The sequence below is a fragment of the Vitis vinifera genome, chromosome 11, assembly GCF_030704535.1.
Source record: "Vitis vinifera cultivar Pinot Noir 40024 chromosome 11, ASM3070453v1".
NCBI classification, from domain to species: domain Eukaryota; kingdom Viridiplantae; phylum Streptophyta; class Magnoliopsida; order Vitales; family Vitaceae; genus Vitis; species Vitis vinifera.
Genome location: NC_081815.1, coordinates 8,768,587 through 8,788,055, shown reverse-complemented (window position 1 = coordinate 8,788,055; position 19,469 = coordinate 8,768,587). Strand labels below are relative to the sequence as shown.

Below are 19,469 nucleotides of genomic sequence, written 5' to 3'. Positions count from 1 at the left end.
AAATATTAAGGTGACTTTTATTGAGCCTAGAAAAAGTTAAAAAAAGTTAGATCTTATACAACTATTTTTAAAAACAAAATTTTCAAATTTTCCTTTTTTAGAAACCAATTTTTCAAAAATTTATTTTAAAATTAGTTATTTTTTCTAACATATTTTGAGAAATAATTGAAAATATGAAAAATGCTTTAAAAATTTTATATCATACATAAACACACAACACTTTGATAAAAACAAAATAAGGTGAGAAAACTAGATTTTATATTTAAATTTCTAAATAGAATTTTGTTCTTAAAATATTAAAAACCAATTTTAAAAATTGTTCCAAAAATTATTTTATAATAGCTATTTTAAAAAATATTCCCAAATAGATTCTTATACACCTCTATAGTTACCTAAGTAAAAAGTAAGCACCCAAAATTAAAAAGCAAGCAAGAAACATGCTATGTAGAGGATCTGAAGGGGGATGGGACTTGAACCAAAGTTGACAGGACAACCACTATCAATAATCTCTTCAACAGTAAACATGAAGAGGAACTTTCGGTGATGCCATTGTTAAGAAATGATGGCGTGGTGGCAATATGGGGACATGAATCCAGATGAAAGAGACTCTGTACTCGAGTGCTTAGAACTTTCCTTCAAAAATTAGGCTTTCTTGAACAGGGACAAGGGAAAATTCGGGGAAGTAGGCTGCCCGAGGGCCTTGGGCTTGCCTTGTACTCCGCAGATGACAAGGAAAAAGACATCAATGGAATTTGAGAACAATCGGGCAGATACGAACTAGTATTTTATTTTTTCAAATCTATCAATGATTATTTTAAAAGTTAATCAGTTTGACAAGAAGTCGGATGAGAAACCCTGGTTGGCATTTACTGCAGAACACTGCAATGCCATTGCCAACTTTAGGAGCCCCCCTAGTTTTTCTCATACTTGATGGGAAACAATAGCTTCAGCGACTATCACGATCAATTTTAATCCACAGGGACTTCAACCTCCATTTTCAAATCAGGGTTGCCGAGGATCTGCAAGGAACGTGGACAAAATTTTATATACAACTTGTACAAATATATGTATATATATAACATAGGAAGCATAAGGCCAAGATACTCACAACATATAAAAGAAGTGGAAGCAACCCCAAGAATCTAAGGGCGTGTTTGGAAGATTAGAACAGGGAATGTGAATAGAAGTTTCATTTCATTTCTCATTCATATGATGAGTTTGGATTACTTATTAAGAATAGTAACACAAATAAAAAATCTATTATTATGGTATTAGATTTATCTCCATCCCCTTTCCTATTTTCATATTCCAATGCACCGTAAGGTTTGTTCCGAATGTTAGAATAGAAAATGAAAATGAAAAATCAATTCCGCTCTCATTCATGTGTTTCATAAAATGGGAATAGGAATAAAAATTCATTAGAATGAAAACAAAATCTCACTCTCATTGAGATTTTAATTTCTCTTCCACATGGTAATGTGATTCACCTCCATTCTCATCCTATTTCCATACCTATTCCTATGAACCAAACATACCTTAAAAAGAACAATCCATCACCAAAAGAAACTTGTTTTGAAATGAAGTTTAACATATCATACAATGTGAAAGGATTATAATTAACAACGTTTGGTAATGGTACAACATTGAAAGTTCCAAATGGTATTTGCTATACCAAAATGAAAGTTATAAAAGCCATCATTGGTTAGAAAGTTTTTATCCTTTGCTTTTTTAACTTATTGTTAAAAGCAATTTATTTTCAAAATTCATATCTTAATCTTTTTTATTTTCTTTTTGACTTATAACTTATTTTCAAATAACTTTTAACTGAATGCAAGCCAAAATATGTGACTTTTTGTTTGAAAGCAAAAAATTCAAAAAAAGTCGCTAGACCTAATATTTCTGGATCGCTTGACCATCCCTCACACTGCTCCTTGCTCACTGGCCATTTTTTCCACTATTGCCATTGCCGCACGCTGTCATGAAGGGGTGGTGTTTGGGGAGAACAAAAGCTAAAATAAGAGAGGGAATAAAGAGGGGGGTTTGGGTAAAAAGGAAATCAGTCAGAGAGCAGTCCACTCTTTAGAGTAACTGTAAGAGTGTTTGGTGAGAGAAAATTCAAATGAGGAGCTTGGACTTGGGCAACTGTGAGGTTTTTTTCAGAGAAAACAGTGGAGGTGTTTACAAGAAAAGATCTAGGCAGTTGTGGGATTTTTTTAGAAAATGCTGTGACAGCTCTCTCTCTGCCTTTTAGGGTTCTTCTTTAGCATCCGAGAAGGTTTTTTTGCAAAAGAAATATTAAGAATGCAGATCTTTTTGGGCAGCTGTGAGGTAGGTAGCTGAGGCTTATTTTTTCAGAGAGATAAAGCGGACGATAGGGGTCTTCTGTCTTTGGTTTTTCTGGAGGTTTCTGTAGAAAGTAAAGAGATGCTTGGGGTGAGAGAAAACTCACAGAACAATAGGGAAAAAGGACAGATTCTGAGAGAAAAGAGAGCGTTTGGGGGAGGAGAAAACGGAGAGTGGTGAAGAAATCAGATTTGCTTTTGGGTTTGTTTGCAGAAGGAAGGGGTGCTTCTTTTTTCCCCTTTTTAAACAAAAAAAAATTCTCACCGTATTGTTGACTGCCCTGGCCTGATAACGTTTTCTAAAACAATTCTCGAAAAAATAGTTTTTGAAAACATTTAAAAAAATAATTATTTAATATTTTTTAAAAAAACTTGACATATTTTCAACTTCCTTTTTATGTTTCTAAATATATATTTTTTTAAAATAAATTTTATATGCAATCCTTCGTTTTCAATTATTCTTTATATTTGTTTCATTATTTTTTAAAACAATTCTAATAAAATAAATGAAAATAACTAAAATATATTAAAAATAAAAAAACTTTGTGTACTGTTTTCCTAGTTGTCAAACATTTTTTTTTTCTCCAAAAAGGTTTCTATTTTTGAGAAGAGCTAACAAATAGGACCTTAGGTTTTTGCTCTATGGAATCATCTTTGTATCAGTATCTTAACAAAATTAACAAGCAATGTCCATCTAAAACTTCTCCAACAAAAACATCATGATATTTTTATTTTTTATTTTTGAGAGGATGATAATGAAAATTATTTATTTTATAATTTTATAATTATAATAATTCTATTATTTTAAGATTTTTCGAAATTATATTTTTGGTCATGTAAGAACTAATAAGTCTAATATAAAAAATATTTTTTTAATGCATTTAAGATGCTAATTTTTAACATAAAAAACAAACAACTTAATACTTAATAGAAATAAAATATTAAAAAAAAACAAATTAATCCATGACACTATTAAATATAACTAGGTTTAAGTTAAATTAAGGCCTGAGAGAAAAAAAAACAAAAAACAAAAAGGAAAGAGCAAGTACCAAACAAATGACACCTTATTTTTTTTTTTTTATGGATTTGGGCTATGGTGGTGGTGGTTGGGAGGAGTTGGGCTTGGGTAGAGGACCTTGGTGAGAGTAAATGAAAGGCAGTTGACTTTGTTTCACAAGATGTTTTTAGGACACCCATAAGAGATTAATGTTTAGGAGTTATAAATGGTAGGCGTTTCTTAACAACAGAATAAGAAGGTTTTGGTATTTGGTGGCATCCCAATTGAAGATCTCAAAGTTACAAGAGATGGTCTACTACTTAATAACCAAGAGTGCATTTTACAATGATTTTAGAAAACGTTTCTAAAATTTCTAACACTTAAATGATAAAAAATTTAAAACCTTAGAAAGATTAAAAACGTTTTCTAGAATCACTGCCAAATGGACTCTAAGAGTATACTTGGTAGTGATTTTACGAAGTGTTTTTAACATTTTTAATATCTGAAAGATAAAGATTTTCAAGTATTAGAAATTTAAAAACACCTTTTAGCATCACTGTCTAACACATTATAAGACTCCGTTTAGGAAGCGTTTTCAAAAACAGCTTTGAAAAATAGTTTTTGAGAATAATTTTTGAAAACTATTTATCGATTTTTGAAAAAACAAAAGTGCGTTTAAAATTTAAAATGTTTTTAAATTGTTTTCTATGTTTTTTTAATTGTTTTAAAAATAACTTTTATATATAGTGTTTTATTTTTAATTATTCTTCATATTTATATAATTATTTTTTAAAACAATTCTTAGAAAATAAGTGAAAACAAGTAAAAGATATTATGTGAAAGCTGTTTTTTATTTTTAAGAATAAAAAACAGTTTTTTGTTTTCTAGTAATCAAACGTGTTTTTTTTTTCCTAAAAAATGAAAAATTGTTTTCGAAAACAGTTACCAACCATGGTCTAAGTTATTCAACAAGATAGTAAATATTAAGAGAATTCCAAATGAACAAAGAAAAATCTCAGCAATATCTTCAAACCTTCGGAGTCATACTAGTAATAAAAACATCAAATTTATAGGCTATATCTAGAAACTTTGGCAGTGAATGAGCAAAAACCAAGGCAAATAATAAGGCCTTCGAAACTTAGTTTGGCTTCATGCTGGTGAGATTGACACAGAAGTCCTTTTTCTCAACTGGGCAACTTAAGAGGAAGGTTTAATGAGGCAGACTAAGAGTAAATTTGAGTCCACAAAAACATACACCTTATATGGTTACTAACTACACAATATTTTCCTTCTTATTTTGCTAAAGTCAACATTTGAGATGTGTCCAAACATGACAATGGCATCTGATGCTAATCTCACAGACTGAAATGGATGCTGTCAAGGTTATGAAGGACCAAAGTGACAATCTGCATCACATAATCAAATGAGTCAGAATGATCTCTTCTGCTCTTTCACACATGCAACACCACCTAGTGGGATCTTCCCTAGTCTCACAAGATGATCAATGACAAGAATTCGATCCAAAATGGTTGTTGGCACACAGAAAAACACCTTTTATTCCATGCTCCTTTTTGACATGAACATCCAATCATTTGAACCCACTTAAACCTCGCACAACGTATAATAAAATTACTCCTTGGAAATGGAATAAGCTTTAGTACATAGGATGTTTTATAGTGAACTGGTGCTCATCCCCATCATACAGGCATTTATAATTGCAGCATAGTGACATCTTGTATGTTGTCTTTTTGTATCTCACAAACAAATATCTTATGCCACCCCAAGTTCATCACATCTAGTTGGAGGCCTGTATGGTCATCAATTTCTCCTGGAAACTTTCTGATTCGAACATTTTGAGCAATCCTCATTTCAACCTTCTATCATCTAAACCTTCTCTCAACAACTTAACTCAAAATCCCAAATATTTGGAGTCAGACCACAAGCTTGTAAATCAGTGAAGTATCAACACTAGCCAGATTCAATCCTTGTAACACTGGAGAAAGATATATGATTACTTTTCTCAGCAGTCTTACATTGGGGTACCTTAACCAATTCGTTCAGTTGGTTTCATACGTTCATTGTCATCTAAACATCACAAAGCTTGCTTGAAAACTCATAACCTCCAAGTACCTCTATCATTCTTAGTGTAAAAAACATATTAACACTTAGGACTAGAACATTATAACAATTTTAATCAGACGTAAAGATGCAAGCAAAAAATAAGTATATATCAACATGCGTCAATCAAAAACAGGCCACACCCATGCTATAGCAGGAGTATAAAAAGGGTGCCAAAAGGCTCAAAAAAGAGAGACAAAAACATTACCAGGACCCTATATAATAAATGAAGTAAAACAAAGAGGAACAATCAACTACTAAGCAACTTCTAGACTACATAAACAAGGAATGGATAAAAATATATTTCAAAGCTTGCACTAATTGCTTCATAACCTTGAAGGTATAGATATCATCATCTACATCCAAAAACCCATATGCTTTGAAAGAAGCTTGTACAGGATATTCATAACATATGGACGATAAGAACTATCATTCTTATTGAGACTATAACTCATAGGGAAGAAAATAGATTTATGAAAATTAGGTCTGCTTGTCTAGGACTCAACCTTGGTAAAGCGTCCATAACGATCAAAGTTGAATCGTGGCAAAGATTACAAATTGACTTATTATACTTCTGAATATGAGACCAAACCTACTAATATCTTGGCTGCATTCTGAGTAACTTCTCAACCTGGAGTTCCACCTGAGGAAGCAGGTGACTCCTCTCGAGTTGTAATCCAATACCAAAAATAGAACTCGGTTATGATATAAATCATAGGCAAAACAAACAAAGAGGGGTAATTCTCTATACTTCTTCTATTTCCAAAAAACCTCCCTTGCCACCCCAACAACAGCTCTCTAACTGACCTTCACAACACCCAAGTGGCCCAAAAAATGCACAACCCAACTATCATAAATTTCAAGCTATGCTAAAATAGAGAATATGGTTGACTGTTTCTTTCTTGTTTCTACAAATGTAACACTAGCTTGATATATGCCTTCCTCTTCTTCTTAAATTATCCAGTGTTAAGATCCTCTCCTAAGCTGCCTTCCATGAGAAAACACACTTTTGTAGGGGAGCTTGAGCTCCACATTTCTTTTGTGGGGAAAAAAAACTCTAGACTAGTTTCCAAAGAGTTAAAAAGTGTGTACATAGAAATTCCCATCCTTTGAGTCTTTCCACACCAACCTATCCTCATAGCCCCTAATCATCACCACTACTTGAATTTACTAAAGAAAAGCCTCCACAATAGCCAACTTCTAGTCTTAGAAGTTCCTTAACAAGAAAACAAAAAAATAAAGTAGGAAATGATTCCCTTACAATAGCTTTACCGCACCATTGTAAACATTCAAACAATTCAAATGAAAATTTTCTAATATTCATTGCAAAAATAAACTTATTTGACTTCTAATATAACATTTGACAAGAAGAATGCAACTTTTCATATAGGATTATTTGACCTATTTCTCCTTTTTATGATCAATTTTTAATCTTTTAGTATATTTTAAACAATTAACATGATAAATTCTTTTAACAAAAAAAAAATAATAATAATTTGATTTTAAAAAATATATAGAGAGAAAAAAGTTAAAGATGTATGTATTGTTGTATTGTAATATCACGTATCGTATCGTTTATTGCATATATATCGTAAGATACACTCTAAAATAAGATACGGATTACGATATATATTGATTTCCTTAAAAAATATATCATATCGTTGTATCGTATCATGTATCATAAATTTTTAACTATGCAACCAACTAGCAATATAAGGTACCCTCATTCCTCATGCTTAGAGCCAATAATACATAATTATTGAATTGAAGGTTTTACACCTTATCCTTCAATATCTGTTCTTATGCATGCTACTTCAATCATTTGAATTTTCATCAAAATAGGGATTCCTATTCACACTTAATTGGTGTGAAACATTCTTGGCTCCTGATGCTGTTTGAACAATACAGAGAAAATCTCCCTCGTTGTCCTTACCCCAATTAAGCCAAACTAAAGCCTTGAGAGAGAGAGAGAGAGAGAGATTCATATTTACACTTAACTAGGTGAATATTCTTGGCCCCCTAATTTTTTTTGAAAAGGGGCCTTATCCATAGAGCCCTTTAGAGAGAGAGAAGAGTAATTGGTGTGAACATTCTTGATCCCCTCAATTGTTGGGAAAGGACATTTACTCCCTTCCCTTCCCTTCCTCACCTAGTTGGGTAGACTAAGCAGACATAAGCCATTTAGAGAGAGAGAGAGCTAAATACACCTAGAGTGGTGAAAACTCTACATGCCTACAACATAATACCACTTGAAACGAGAGTGAGAGAGAGAGAGAGAGACTGGTGTGAACATTCCTGTCCCCAAATTCTTTGGAAAGGACCCTTATTCATAGAGAAAATTGCCCTCCCAGTATTTATCCCAGGTTGGGCTAGATTAAGCAGACCCAAGCCCCTTAAATAGAGGGAGAAATAGAGCTAAAAACACCTAGGGTGATGAAAACTCAGAAACTGAGGCACAAAACATGATACCACTTCAAAATTTACTTAATCATGTCCAGTTATAATAACCTATACCTAGTATGAAATTTTCAATATGAAGTTACTGGCTCTGGTAAATGGATATGTGATAATACCTTCACAAAATCTGAGAGAACTAACAAAGAATTTTTGTTGTAGCCAGCTTCCTCAAGGACCTGGGTCAGAACTTCCTGTACGAAACAGAAAAACACGAAGACACAAAAAGGCATGTGTGAGCTTCAGTTCTGAGAATCACATGTTTAGCTGCAAAATTTATGTTCTCCTGCAGTATAATCTCTATAATTTCAACCAAGCATGATTTAATGTCTCTGTAATAGACAGGCATTTCCAGTCCATGATACCAACATATATCCTTAACAGTTAAACCAAAGTCACTAAGAATAACATAAAACCTTTATGATCTAGTTCTTTTTCTTCTTCAATTTTTTTTGGTTGTTGGGGGTCGGGCATCCCAACCAATCTCTTGCCACTTGAGTCAAGCCTCAAGGTCATTTAAAAGCATCTAGTTCTGTTTTCCTTTTGTTTGCGTGGATTTTTTCCCTTTTTTTGTCCCTACTGGACTTAACCTGGAATCTGCTACATCCTAAACCCAATCCCTTGCCACTTGAGCTAGGTCTCAAGGACATTTACCACCATCCAGTTGTGCAATCAAGGTGATAGTTTAGCAAATCCAGCATTTCACATTTCTTTGCACCACCAATTCACTTCAAGAAGATACCAAACTTTTTCAGTCTTGTTGAAACGGTCTTAACATTTTAAAAAGAATAAAATCAAAAGAAAATATGAGTCTGTTAGATAACATACTTTAGACAAATGTTAATTACCCAACATTGATCCTCTACAGAAACACTAGCTAAGACATGAAAAGTATTTGTTTCTTTTCAGTTAACATTGCTGATCCCCACAACTAATGAGTTCCACACTGCATTCATCAAAATCTGCAACCTATAAGACAGTGAAAATATGCATTGGGAAATTGATTAACTGAAACACACTAGCATTTTCCAAACCAAGGTTGTGCGCATTCCTAGAGGCTAGAGCCGTGCTATAAAAGGTCACCATGCAAAATTAATATAACTCAATTGACCATGTGAATTGCTTTTATATTACTTATATTCCAAATCAGACTTCATTAATACACATAAAAGTTCATAAACAAGGCACTAATGAGGCTAGAACCATTTAGAAAACACATTTTTTTATAAAAACCAATGTAACATAAATAACATGTTCATTGCGAAAGACTGCTTCCAAGAAGTCCAAACAACACAAGGAAGTGATCTGTCTTCTTGTGGTGAATACAAGGAAAAGTAATAAAAATCTTAGAATATATGCTTTCTGTTATCCAGATGGAAGTCAAAGGGGAGCAATACAAGTACACACGAGGGGCACCAGTTACAAATAGGCATCAAAAGATAAAAGCAACAAAGAGGAAAAGCCACAACAAGAATGCCATGTTGGAACAGTCAATGAATTCTAAACAGAGTGTTCCCCTATATAAACTACCTCTTCCTATCAAATATATAATGATCTAAGCATAATTCTTTTTTATTTTCAAACCGGAAAACCCCACAAAATTTATTCTACAGTTGAGTTTCATATAGGGCTTTCCACATGTGAATGAATGCAAACCCTCGGATGACATAGGGTTGGAGGGGGATGAGGAGGTTCCAAGTTCAATTCTATGCTATAAAATTACCTATAAAAGAAATAGAGCTTGCCCAACTAATTTGCTTAAATAAATGGAGCTTCTTCTTTTTCTTTTGTTTCCCTTTTTCTTATAAAAATAAAAAATAAAAAAAAATAAAAATTGATTCAGGGAGGAGGGTGGTGCCCACTATATCTTCTGGCAACAATTCATTAGTTTTCATTTCCTTTTCTTTATCTCAGTTTTCTTGGCAACCTGACAAATGATAAAGGAAAGAAAACAAAAAGGAAAATTTAAAAGAACCAACCTCTCTCTGTTTCTCAGAAATAAATTGTCCCGTCAAGTCCCTCAAAACATTCAACATATCATCAAATGTAACCTTCCCATTTGCGGAAGAATCATACACCTTGAAGATGACTACAAAATAAACCAAACCCAAAATTCATAAGGCACCATCTATCGAAAGGCATATGTGCATGTAAGTATATGTGTCGCCTCTGTGTGTATGTAATATATAAATATTTTATGATTACACACATTCATGTAAATATACAAATATCACGTGAGGATCAATGACACTTGATGAACAGCTTCTTATGGAAAAGAGCAAAATCATTAAGCAGATACATATAATCGAGTGATTACATTCAATTTTCTGTTGCAAGGTTGCCCGAGAGCTGAAGGCAGACAAGAATGCTACAAATTCCTTAAAATTCAATCCATCAAGCATCCTCAATAATCTCTGAAATACCAGAACCAATCCAAAAAATATATATATACTGCATTAATACTTGTAGAAAGAAAAACAGAGAGAGAGGTGGCGGGGAGGCTCAAGAATTAGAACCTGAGAGAGAGGATTGACAGCGAACTCAGGTACGGACAAGAACTCATCCGCAGCGATGAAGCCACCACCATTCCGATCGAGTTGGCAAAACCTCTGATACAGAGAAGCAATCTCTTGCTGCGAAACTGTTGGTACAACAAAAAACAAAAACCACCAGCTCAGAAACCCTAGTTACCCTTTTCATTCCCAAGAAAACTACAGGTAAAAAGAAGAAGAAGAAAAACCGAGGCTGTGACATGACCCCTAGTTTTATCTTCTTTCAGTTCCTGCAGTTTTCTCAGGAAACAAACAGTAGAGATGGGATAGAGAAATTCATACAGGTGTGATTGCAGTGTTCTTGGACTTCTTCGATGTCGTACTGGGTGAGCGTGGAAGATGTAGTGCCCATGGGGATCTGCAGGGAGGAAAAGGAGGCGAGATCGGGTGGTGGTTGACGTCTACGGGAGCTCGGAAGACGGTATCTTTACCATTTGAAGAAAAATCAGGGACTTCGGCGAGATTCAAAGCGCCTGCAGAGGATTCGGTTTCTTCCGGACTTCAACACACCAACCCCCTCCGACCCGTTACCCCTAATCGGGTTGACAATATAGATATTGGATAGGAAGATGGTTCCAAATCATAACCCGTTACCTCTGACCCGGTATCCATAAGCATGATTATTGAAAGAAAAATAGTTTGAAATTTTGGACTTTGTCCATCATCATAACTATTGAAAACAAAAACGTTTTTTTTTCATTAAAAGAATCACTACATTGAATCCCCATAATTATGGATTCAAATCTTGGTCAAATGTCCTACCATTCATTGCTACACTCCATGGCCTCTCCTCATATAATACTTTCCAATGGTTCTATCTTCCAACCTACTCAATTAATCCCATGATCCTCATCTTTTCTGTCTTTTGTGTAGTGGGTGAAGTTAGCTTCATAGGTAAATGGATTACACCATTGTTCACTGTGGTTGAGATTAGAAGGCTAATTTTAGTCCTTTTTTTTTACTTTCGGCTAAATACATCCACCCTCGTTTGAAATTTCATCAAATATTTTTTTTTATTATTATTTTCATTCATTTCCTCTCTCACTCAAAATAAGAAAGGTGCATCAAGAGCGAATTCAGGCAAGGCCTAGGGTAGATACCCTCCTAAAAATGTATATATATATATATATATAAATCCCACTTCTCACAAAGGGAATTGAATCACTTGGATCTAGCGTTTGACCCCCCCAAAAGTGTCATGGCTGCCAATTAAGCTAAAGCCAACATTTTTTATAATTGACAAACTTTACATATGTTCTAAAGGTTACCCTCCGAACCAAAATCCTTGTTCCACCACTAAGGTACATGATGGAATTTGAAACTTATCAAAGTTAGATGTGTTTAACAAAACCCTCAAAAAATGTGAATGAAATTAACCATATATTAAATTGTGTAACCCCATTGAACCCAACTTAAGGTTGGGTTAGAAAGTCTAAACCTATGTCAAGCCTACAAGCAAATGAGGTTCTTTCGGATTCCCATGAGTTTCCACTAGTTATCAATTAAAAAATATAATTCAAAGTTCTCACAAGGAGAATTGAACCCAGACCTAGTGTTTGACCCCCTCAAAAGTGTCATGACTGCCTATTGGGCTAAAGGCAACATATTTTGTAATTAACAAACTTTACACATGTTTTAGAAGTTGCCCCCTTGAACCCAAATCCTAGCTCCACCGCTAAGGTACATGATGGAATTTTAAACTTAATCAAAGCTAGATGTATTTAACCAAAGCATCAAAAAATGTGAATGAAATTAACCATATATTAAAATGTGTAAGCTCATCAAACCCATGAGGTAGGGTTAGAAACTCTAAACCTATGTCAAGCCTACAAGCAAATGAAGTTCTTCTGGATTCCCATGAGTTTCCACTAGTTATCAAATAAAAAATATAATTCAAGGTTGAATAAGGCATTTAGAAGCATAGTTACTAGCCTCTTATTCACAAAACTTTAAGGTTATGATTTGGTTGCCAAAATTTTTTAGGGAAAATGTGAGAGAAATAAAATAAAGAAAAAAAATAAAAGTAAATAAAAAGCCAAGAAAAAAAAAATTAAACTCAATAAATTATTTTTATATATTATTCAAACTCATTTCTCTTATTTCTTTCCATTATATAAAAATTAAATAATTTAAAAATATAAAAAGAATTTACCAATTTAATTATATATGATTTTTTTTTCATATTTTCGTGAAATCAAATATAAAAAAAATTATTTTCCTTAATATTTTTTTTCTTTCCTTACTACCTCCATATTAATTTTCATTCTTCTAATATATGAAAATCATTTTTTATATTTAATTCATTTTATAGTATCTTGTACTTAGCTTTTTTTTTTTTTTTTAATTTTTAATTTTTAATTTTTAAATTTTTAATAAAAATTTAATTTCACAATTTCGTCTTGTCACCTTATCCAATAATCTTAGAATTTAACTAAGATTTGACCCACTATTTTTATATTAAAATTATAAATAAAAGTTAAAAAAACATATTTAAATTTTAAAATAGAAATAAACTACATTTTTAATAGTTATGTGTCTCCTAATAAAATTTACAGCTCATTTATTTTTTTAGTTTTTTATTTAACATAAAACCATTATCTTTATATTAATTTTAGTTCTTCTAATAATTTTTAAAATAAAAAATAAATTTATAATTTAACTAAGCATTTTATCCTCTAGTCTTAGAATCCGACTAAGACTATGTTAATTACTTTTAAATAAAAATAAAATAAAATGTAAAAATAGATTTAATTAAAAAAGATAAAATTTAAAAATCAAATAAAAGTTAAAAATATATTTGAAATTAAAAATAAATAAAAATCACTTTTTAAAAATTTATGTTTCTCCTTATAAAATTTATAGTTCATTGATCTAAATTTATTATTTTAATTTTTTTATTTAAGATAAAGTGTTAATTTTGATTCTTTAGATTATTTTTTTAAATTTAATTCATTTTATACTATCTTTAACTTCACTTTCTTTATTTTTATTTTAAATAAAAATTCATTTTATAATTTCATCTAATCACTTTATCAAATAGTCTTAGAATTCAAGACTCCATTAGCTGTTTTGAAATAAAAATAAAATTTAGTTAAGAAGATATTTAAAATTAAAAATAGAGATAAAATCGATCTTATTTTTTTATTTTAATATTTTCCAGTTTAAGATAAAAACAACTATCTTTATTTTGATTTTCATTCTTCTAATATGAAATCTCTCCCATAATTCGTTTCCTTTTTTCGATCATGTTTTAAGAAAATGTTCTTTGTGCTTGAAGGAAAGCCCTTAGAGCTTAGTATAAAAGATTAAACAACTTTTTTTTATTGGAAAATGATTTCTAATAATCCTCTTAAATATCTTATAAACTGATAGACCTCTTAAGTAAAGAATGTATAGTACAGTCTCTTAGACGTATTCCCAAAAGAATATAAGGAATGATGAGAAACCAATAATTGATCTTACTATGTCTATCAAAATTTAATTTCTTATTTCCTCTACTCCATTTTGCAATGAAGCCCTTGGTGCACACAACTAGAATATAATTTCATGCTCCCTATAGAAAGAATCAAACTTACTAGACATGTCACCTTGATCCAATCGAAATGTATGATATGTTTACCCAATAAATTGTCCAATTTCACTTTAAATTCAATAAATGTATCCAAGGTATCAGATTTCCTATGTACCAAGTATGTATATCCAAACCTAGAGTATTCATCAATAAGTGATGAAGTACCCATACCTCCGTATGCATGCATGCATGCTAAAAGGTCCATACATGTTAGTATACACTATCTTCAAACATTCCTTTGCTCTAAGTTCTTTAACAATAAAGATCTTCTATATAGGATTTGTAGATTGGAAGATCTTCTAAAATAAAAAAAGTTCATATATAACCAGCTTTGGATCCTATTTAGATTAATATGACCTAGGTTTAGACGTCAAATGTTTGGTTAGTGTTAGGTTCGTTCATGAGGTTTGACTATTTTCATCACTTGACAAAGTGATAATGGAGCAACACATGGAAGATATAATACCTCCCACTTGCCTACACAACTAACCTTGCAATTGAAAGTAAGGTAAGTACAATCCTATTATTCAACCTTCTCACTTATTGAAAAACTTGTAAAGACTTACAAATAGTGGACTTGAAATCTATTCACCATAATTGCTGAAGTCTACCACCATATATTCGACAATGAGAAAATGATGTTCACTTTCTTTTTTCCTTAAGTAAACCATACATTCCTTTTCTAGTGTCCAAGAAGGGCACAAATGAATTATTTAACCCTAAGCTTTATTTCTTATTCCATTCCTGAACGTTCCTTTATTTGGTGTTGTTTTTTTTTTCTTAGTAAAAGAATCGAAAGAACCTTTGACTTCCATATAAATACCTCTATGTTATTTAAGAATCCTCTTAATCATCCTAAAGGAAACTAGCAAGGTCTCTAAAATCATATAAATCCTAGTGTTCATATTAGTCCTAAGGGTAGCACGTCTGGCTGACTTGCCACTATCACCAAATAACCCTTGCAGACTAAAAAGAGATTATCAAAGTCATTGGTAATAAACATGTGTTGTTATTGTAACACATTATCCAAAGATCCAAGTATGAAACACTTGGTCTTTTGATCTATCTAAAGCCACCTTTAATATACCACTCTTTCTTCCTACTAGGGTAGTTCATAAGGATTAGTTAGTTTTACCTAAATTAACTTCTTTGCAATTAAATACTATATCCAAATTAAAATCTAATCCAAATGATTACTTGGGCTTGGTCTATAATGAGAAAAGGAGTGATAATAAGTAGATATGATATCTATAACCAAAAAAAAAAAAAAAACAACCATGCATATGACATAATTGAGTATTTAAGGCATAACAATAGTTTACCAATACTATAAAGTGATAGGAAAAACCTAGGTCTTTTCGTTTCCCAAGCCCGAATTAGGTTAGGAACATGCATAACTATCTTATGCCTTTTCTAAATCCTAGGCACAATGGAAAAATAACATTTTTTTTTTAACTTTATTGGGATTCAAAAAGTGCTAATGAAAACCATACCTCAGATTTGGATGTTTCTAAATCAAATCCACGTGGTGAAGATGAAGAACGAAATCACAAAAGTCTTGTAAACCCGAAGTTTTCTGCATGATGACTTGAACTTTGATCTTGACACACTTTTGGTGGGGATGGAAGGGAGAGTGGAGGCTATAACTTTTTTTTTTTTTTTTTCTCTCTCTAGAGATGGAAGACGTACGGCTCTATAGAAAAAACTATGGGAACCTTGATCCCTAAAGGGGTATTTATAGGGTTTCCTATTGGGCTTGAGTGACTTAAGCCCACTAAGGGCTTAGGTTAATCTAGCCCAAAACGGGTCCTAATTGATTAATTAACTCAACAAGGCCTACTAATTAATCAATTAGCCGAATCTAGAGACCTTGTTCACTTACCCCTATGCAATCTTATGTAATTACCAAAAATGCCCTTATGCACAAAAAGTGAACCTAGAGCCAATTTGACCCTCATAACCCATGCCAACAAGGTACATGAACTTAGAGCATGGACCATTGGGACCTATAGGAATACTAGCTCCCTTATAATCAAATTCTAAAGTTGATTCAATATCCTACTACAAAGAATCAACTGAACTATAGTATCTTATGTAAATAACAATGAGATACCAAATGTTTGGGTTTGTGACATATTATCTATTGTTTTCAGTCTCCATATGAACTGGTATTTGTAGTCTAACAAGATGAAAACTATCGGCCTTTCAAGACTACCTTTATCATCATTGAGTTATAGATCCTCCTAGTGTGTGTTCAATTGACATATCTTAGCTCTCAAAGAGCCTATGTCAAGTTCCACTTAAAGAAGTACTATGACCATAGTTTCCATAAACACACCTCCTTAAGATCACTTAAGGGAACACATTGTCTCAATCCTAAGAGATACCATGGTGCCTTTATTGAGAATACCTATTGCTATCGACTTCCATCAATAGTGGCCTAATCCATAGGGAATATATGATCAACTTAAGATCTCACCTGTAGGTCAAAGTCATTGCTAACTTTAGCATAAACTCAATATTCTCTCAAGGTTGAGAGAGAACACAGTGAAGCAACTTGGTGGAGTCATGACTACTTGATAGCCTTAAGTCATAATTCACTATAGGTCTTGTTCAATGTACAACCATACACACTAGTGCACTCACCATAGGAAACTCATCCTAATAGCTAAGACCAGTCATCCTTCCAATTAGGAGATGGTACACTACAATCTCTAATAGGTTGCTTAAGCCTATGAATTGACTGTGAACAAGTCATCTATTTGCAGGGAACCCATGATTTAGATATTCTATGCAACTCGTAATACACCTAAGTCACATATAATGCAAAAAGATATAGACAAGGAAGCTCATAAAGTACAATACATGGAATAAGGATAGATAAAAGTGAAATTGGAACATTATTAGATAAATAATGAATTCCAAATTTATTACATCACATTATGCTTTTAAGGGCTCTATCCTAATATAAAGCTCTTAGGACTACATAGCCTTTTACAAGGTATCCTAGTATCACAAGAATCAAGCTTATGGTGGGAAGGTCATGACCTTACTACTAGTTAGAGACTTTCTCATATTCATTTCCTTGCCTTAACCACGAACAATACATAAGGTAAGATCAATATACCTTAAAGTTTAGCCTTTGGACTATACAAGTAAGATTGTGGTGGGTGGTTCAACCACTTCATATTTAAGTTAAGTGTAACGACCCGCACTTAACTATGTAGATATTGTCCACTTAAGGCTTACAAGAGTCCCCATGGCTTTAAAATGCGTTTATAGGGTTAAAAAGAGTTCATACTTATATGGTGCTATGAATTTTTTCCCTTATCCGATGTGGGATATCACTGACCGAACTTCTTTTTTGTACCAAAATACTTAGCATTTTTACGTAGCAACTCTGGTCAAGAAAAACTAGAGAAAGAGTCACTACGACTTTTGTAGTACTCCAGGTGTCGTCCTCAAGGACTAGCTTGTGGAAATTGTCAATACTAGAATAAATGAATTGTTTTTGTTTAAATCCTAAAGTGAAAAACAATATATGAATAATGTGAAACTAAGTAAAAGAAATTAAATTAATAACAAAATGAATATTGATTTTAAATTCGATTGATTCAAGTTTGGGGTTTTCCATAACCCAACCTAGGGTATAGAAATTAGATAAAACAAAGGTCTTTTAAGTAATATGATCTTAGGGTTTTGGGATCCTTGGCCGCTTGCAATCAAGTTGAGTTATATAACTCAAAATTACATCTGAAACCTAATTTTTCCTTTTTAAAACAGATTCCTAAAACCATCAAATGATTATTGGTTTAAGATTTGTCTTTTTAACCCTTCCTACTCCTTATAGCTTTGTTTTAGGGCAAATAATGATAAGGATGACGAGGATACCTAATGATCAATAATTACCAAGAATCATTAGTATCGGGTAATAACCTATCGTATTATTCCCTAAACTAACTCACACGGATAGGATAAAAAAATTGATAAATTGTCACCCAACCAATAATTAATCTCATTGTTATAATAATTTACCCATTGTCCCCATAGGTTTCCTAACCCTTAGGTTTTCATGCTTCAATCCCTAAGTTGGCTTCTTAGCCTCTCATGGGAGTGATGTCACATTCATAATCCATAATAGGGTAAAAATCCATAATTTGAATTAAAAGAAACTAAAAACAATATATTTAATAAAGAAGAAAAAGAAAAAAAAACCAAAGTTTTCGTCTTTTTCCACCTTCAATGTCAAACTCTCCGGAAAAAAATTCAAGATCCCTAAAACCTAGAACTAAGAGAGTTTATATAATATAATCAATTACCTAACGTGTGGCACACTCTCATTGGCCACTTATTACAAAGTAATTACCTAAAAATGATTAAAATAATAATAAAATGACAATTTCTAGTCAGGTGGGGTCCACTTAGGGCAGATGGAGTGCCCTAAATGCAATTCCCAAGGTAAAGGAGGTGAGACATCAAAGTGGCAGTGGGTGAATTCGAAATTGGGGTAATTTCAAAGTGGATTTCGAATTCATAAGTTGAATTTTGAAATCATTTCGAAATGACCCTTCAACTTTGCATAGTTGTCTTTAAATGGCCATGACTTCTTCCTTTCAGCTCCAATTTGTACATTGTTTGAAGCGTTGGACTCCTGACTTCCCGAGCTTCGAAATGATGTGGGGTCCACTTAGGACAGATGGAATACCCTAGATGCAATTCTTGAGGTAGAGGAGGTGAAACATCAAAGTGGCAATGGGTGAATTCGAAATTGGGGTAATTTCAAAGTGGATTTCGAAATCATTTCGAAATGACCCTTCAACTTTGCACAGTTGTCTTTAAATGGCCATGATTTCTTCATTTTAGCTCTGATTTGTACATTGTTTGAAGCGTTGGACTCCTGACTTCCCAAGCTTCGAAACGATATATACTATGTATAAAATGGACTTAGAGAAGTACTCCAAATATTTCCTCAAAATCAAAGTATATGTTGCCATAAGATTTTTTAGTTCTAAATTTCCATGCAGCTGAATCTTGCTTCATGCCTCATTTCCCATGTTTACTTGCCTACTTTATCACTCCATAATGGTCATTTCTCATTTTCCAAACTCATGATATCCTTGTCTTGCCTTTCCTCATGGTCTATGAGTTTTGATTCACTTATTTCCTCATTTAACCCTTTCTTGATCTTTCAAAATTTAAAGTTATTCAACTTGCACCTTTTCTTCCCTTGAACCTAAGATAAATCTCCAAAATACAAGTTTAACTCATGATTAGGGCCTTAGCTTATATTTAGGTCAAGTTAGGTGATTTGAGTGTCATTTGGTACACAAATCATATCAAATAAGTCTCATTAAAGCACATATTTTGGCTCCAATCAATCACAAGCACCCTCTCTCCCCCATGTAAACACAACGCCTTGGTTGTGTCCCAGGGGA

General features: G+C 32.6%; 1 protein-coding gene across 1 annotated transcript; it reads right to left on the bottom strand.

Moving 5' to 3' along the window:
- Positions 1–769: 769 nt before the first annotated feature.
- Positions 770–11,159, bottom strand: LOC100263924 (uncharacterized). The gene is made up of 6 exons (XM_002276251.5): positions 10,746–11,159; positions 10,428–10,552; positions 10,229–10,325; positions 9,891–10,000; positions 8,031–8,105; positions 770–1,019 (listed from the first exon to the last, which is right to left on the bottom strand). Exons 1-6 carry the CDS (start codon positions 10,813–10,815, stop codon positions 969–971), a joined length of 528 nt encoding a protein of 175 aa, XP_002276287.1. The 5' UTR covers positions 10,816–11,159; the 3' UTR covers positions 770–968.
- Positions 11,160–19,469: the final 8,310 nt, after the last annotated feature.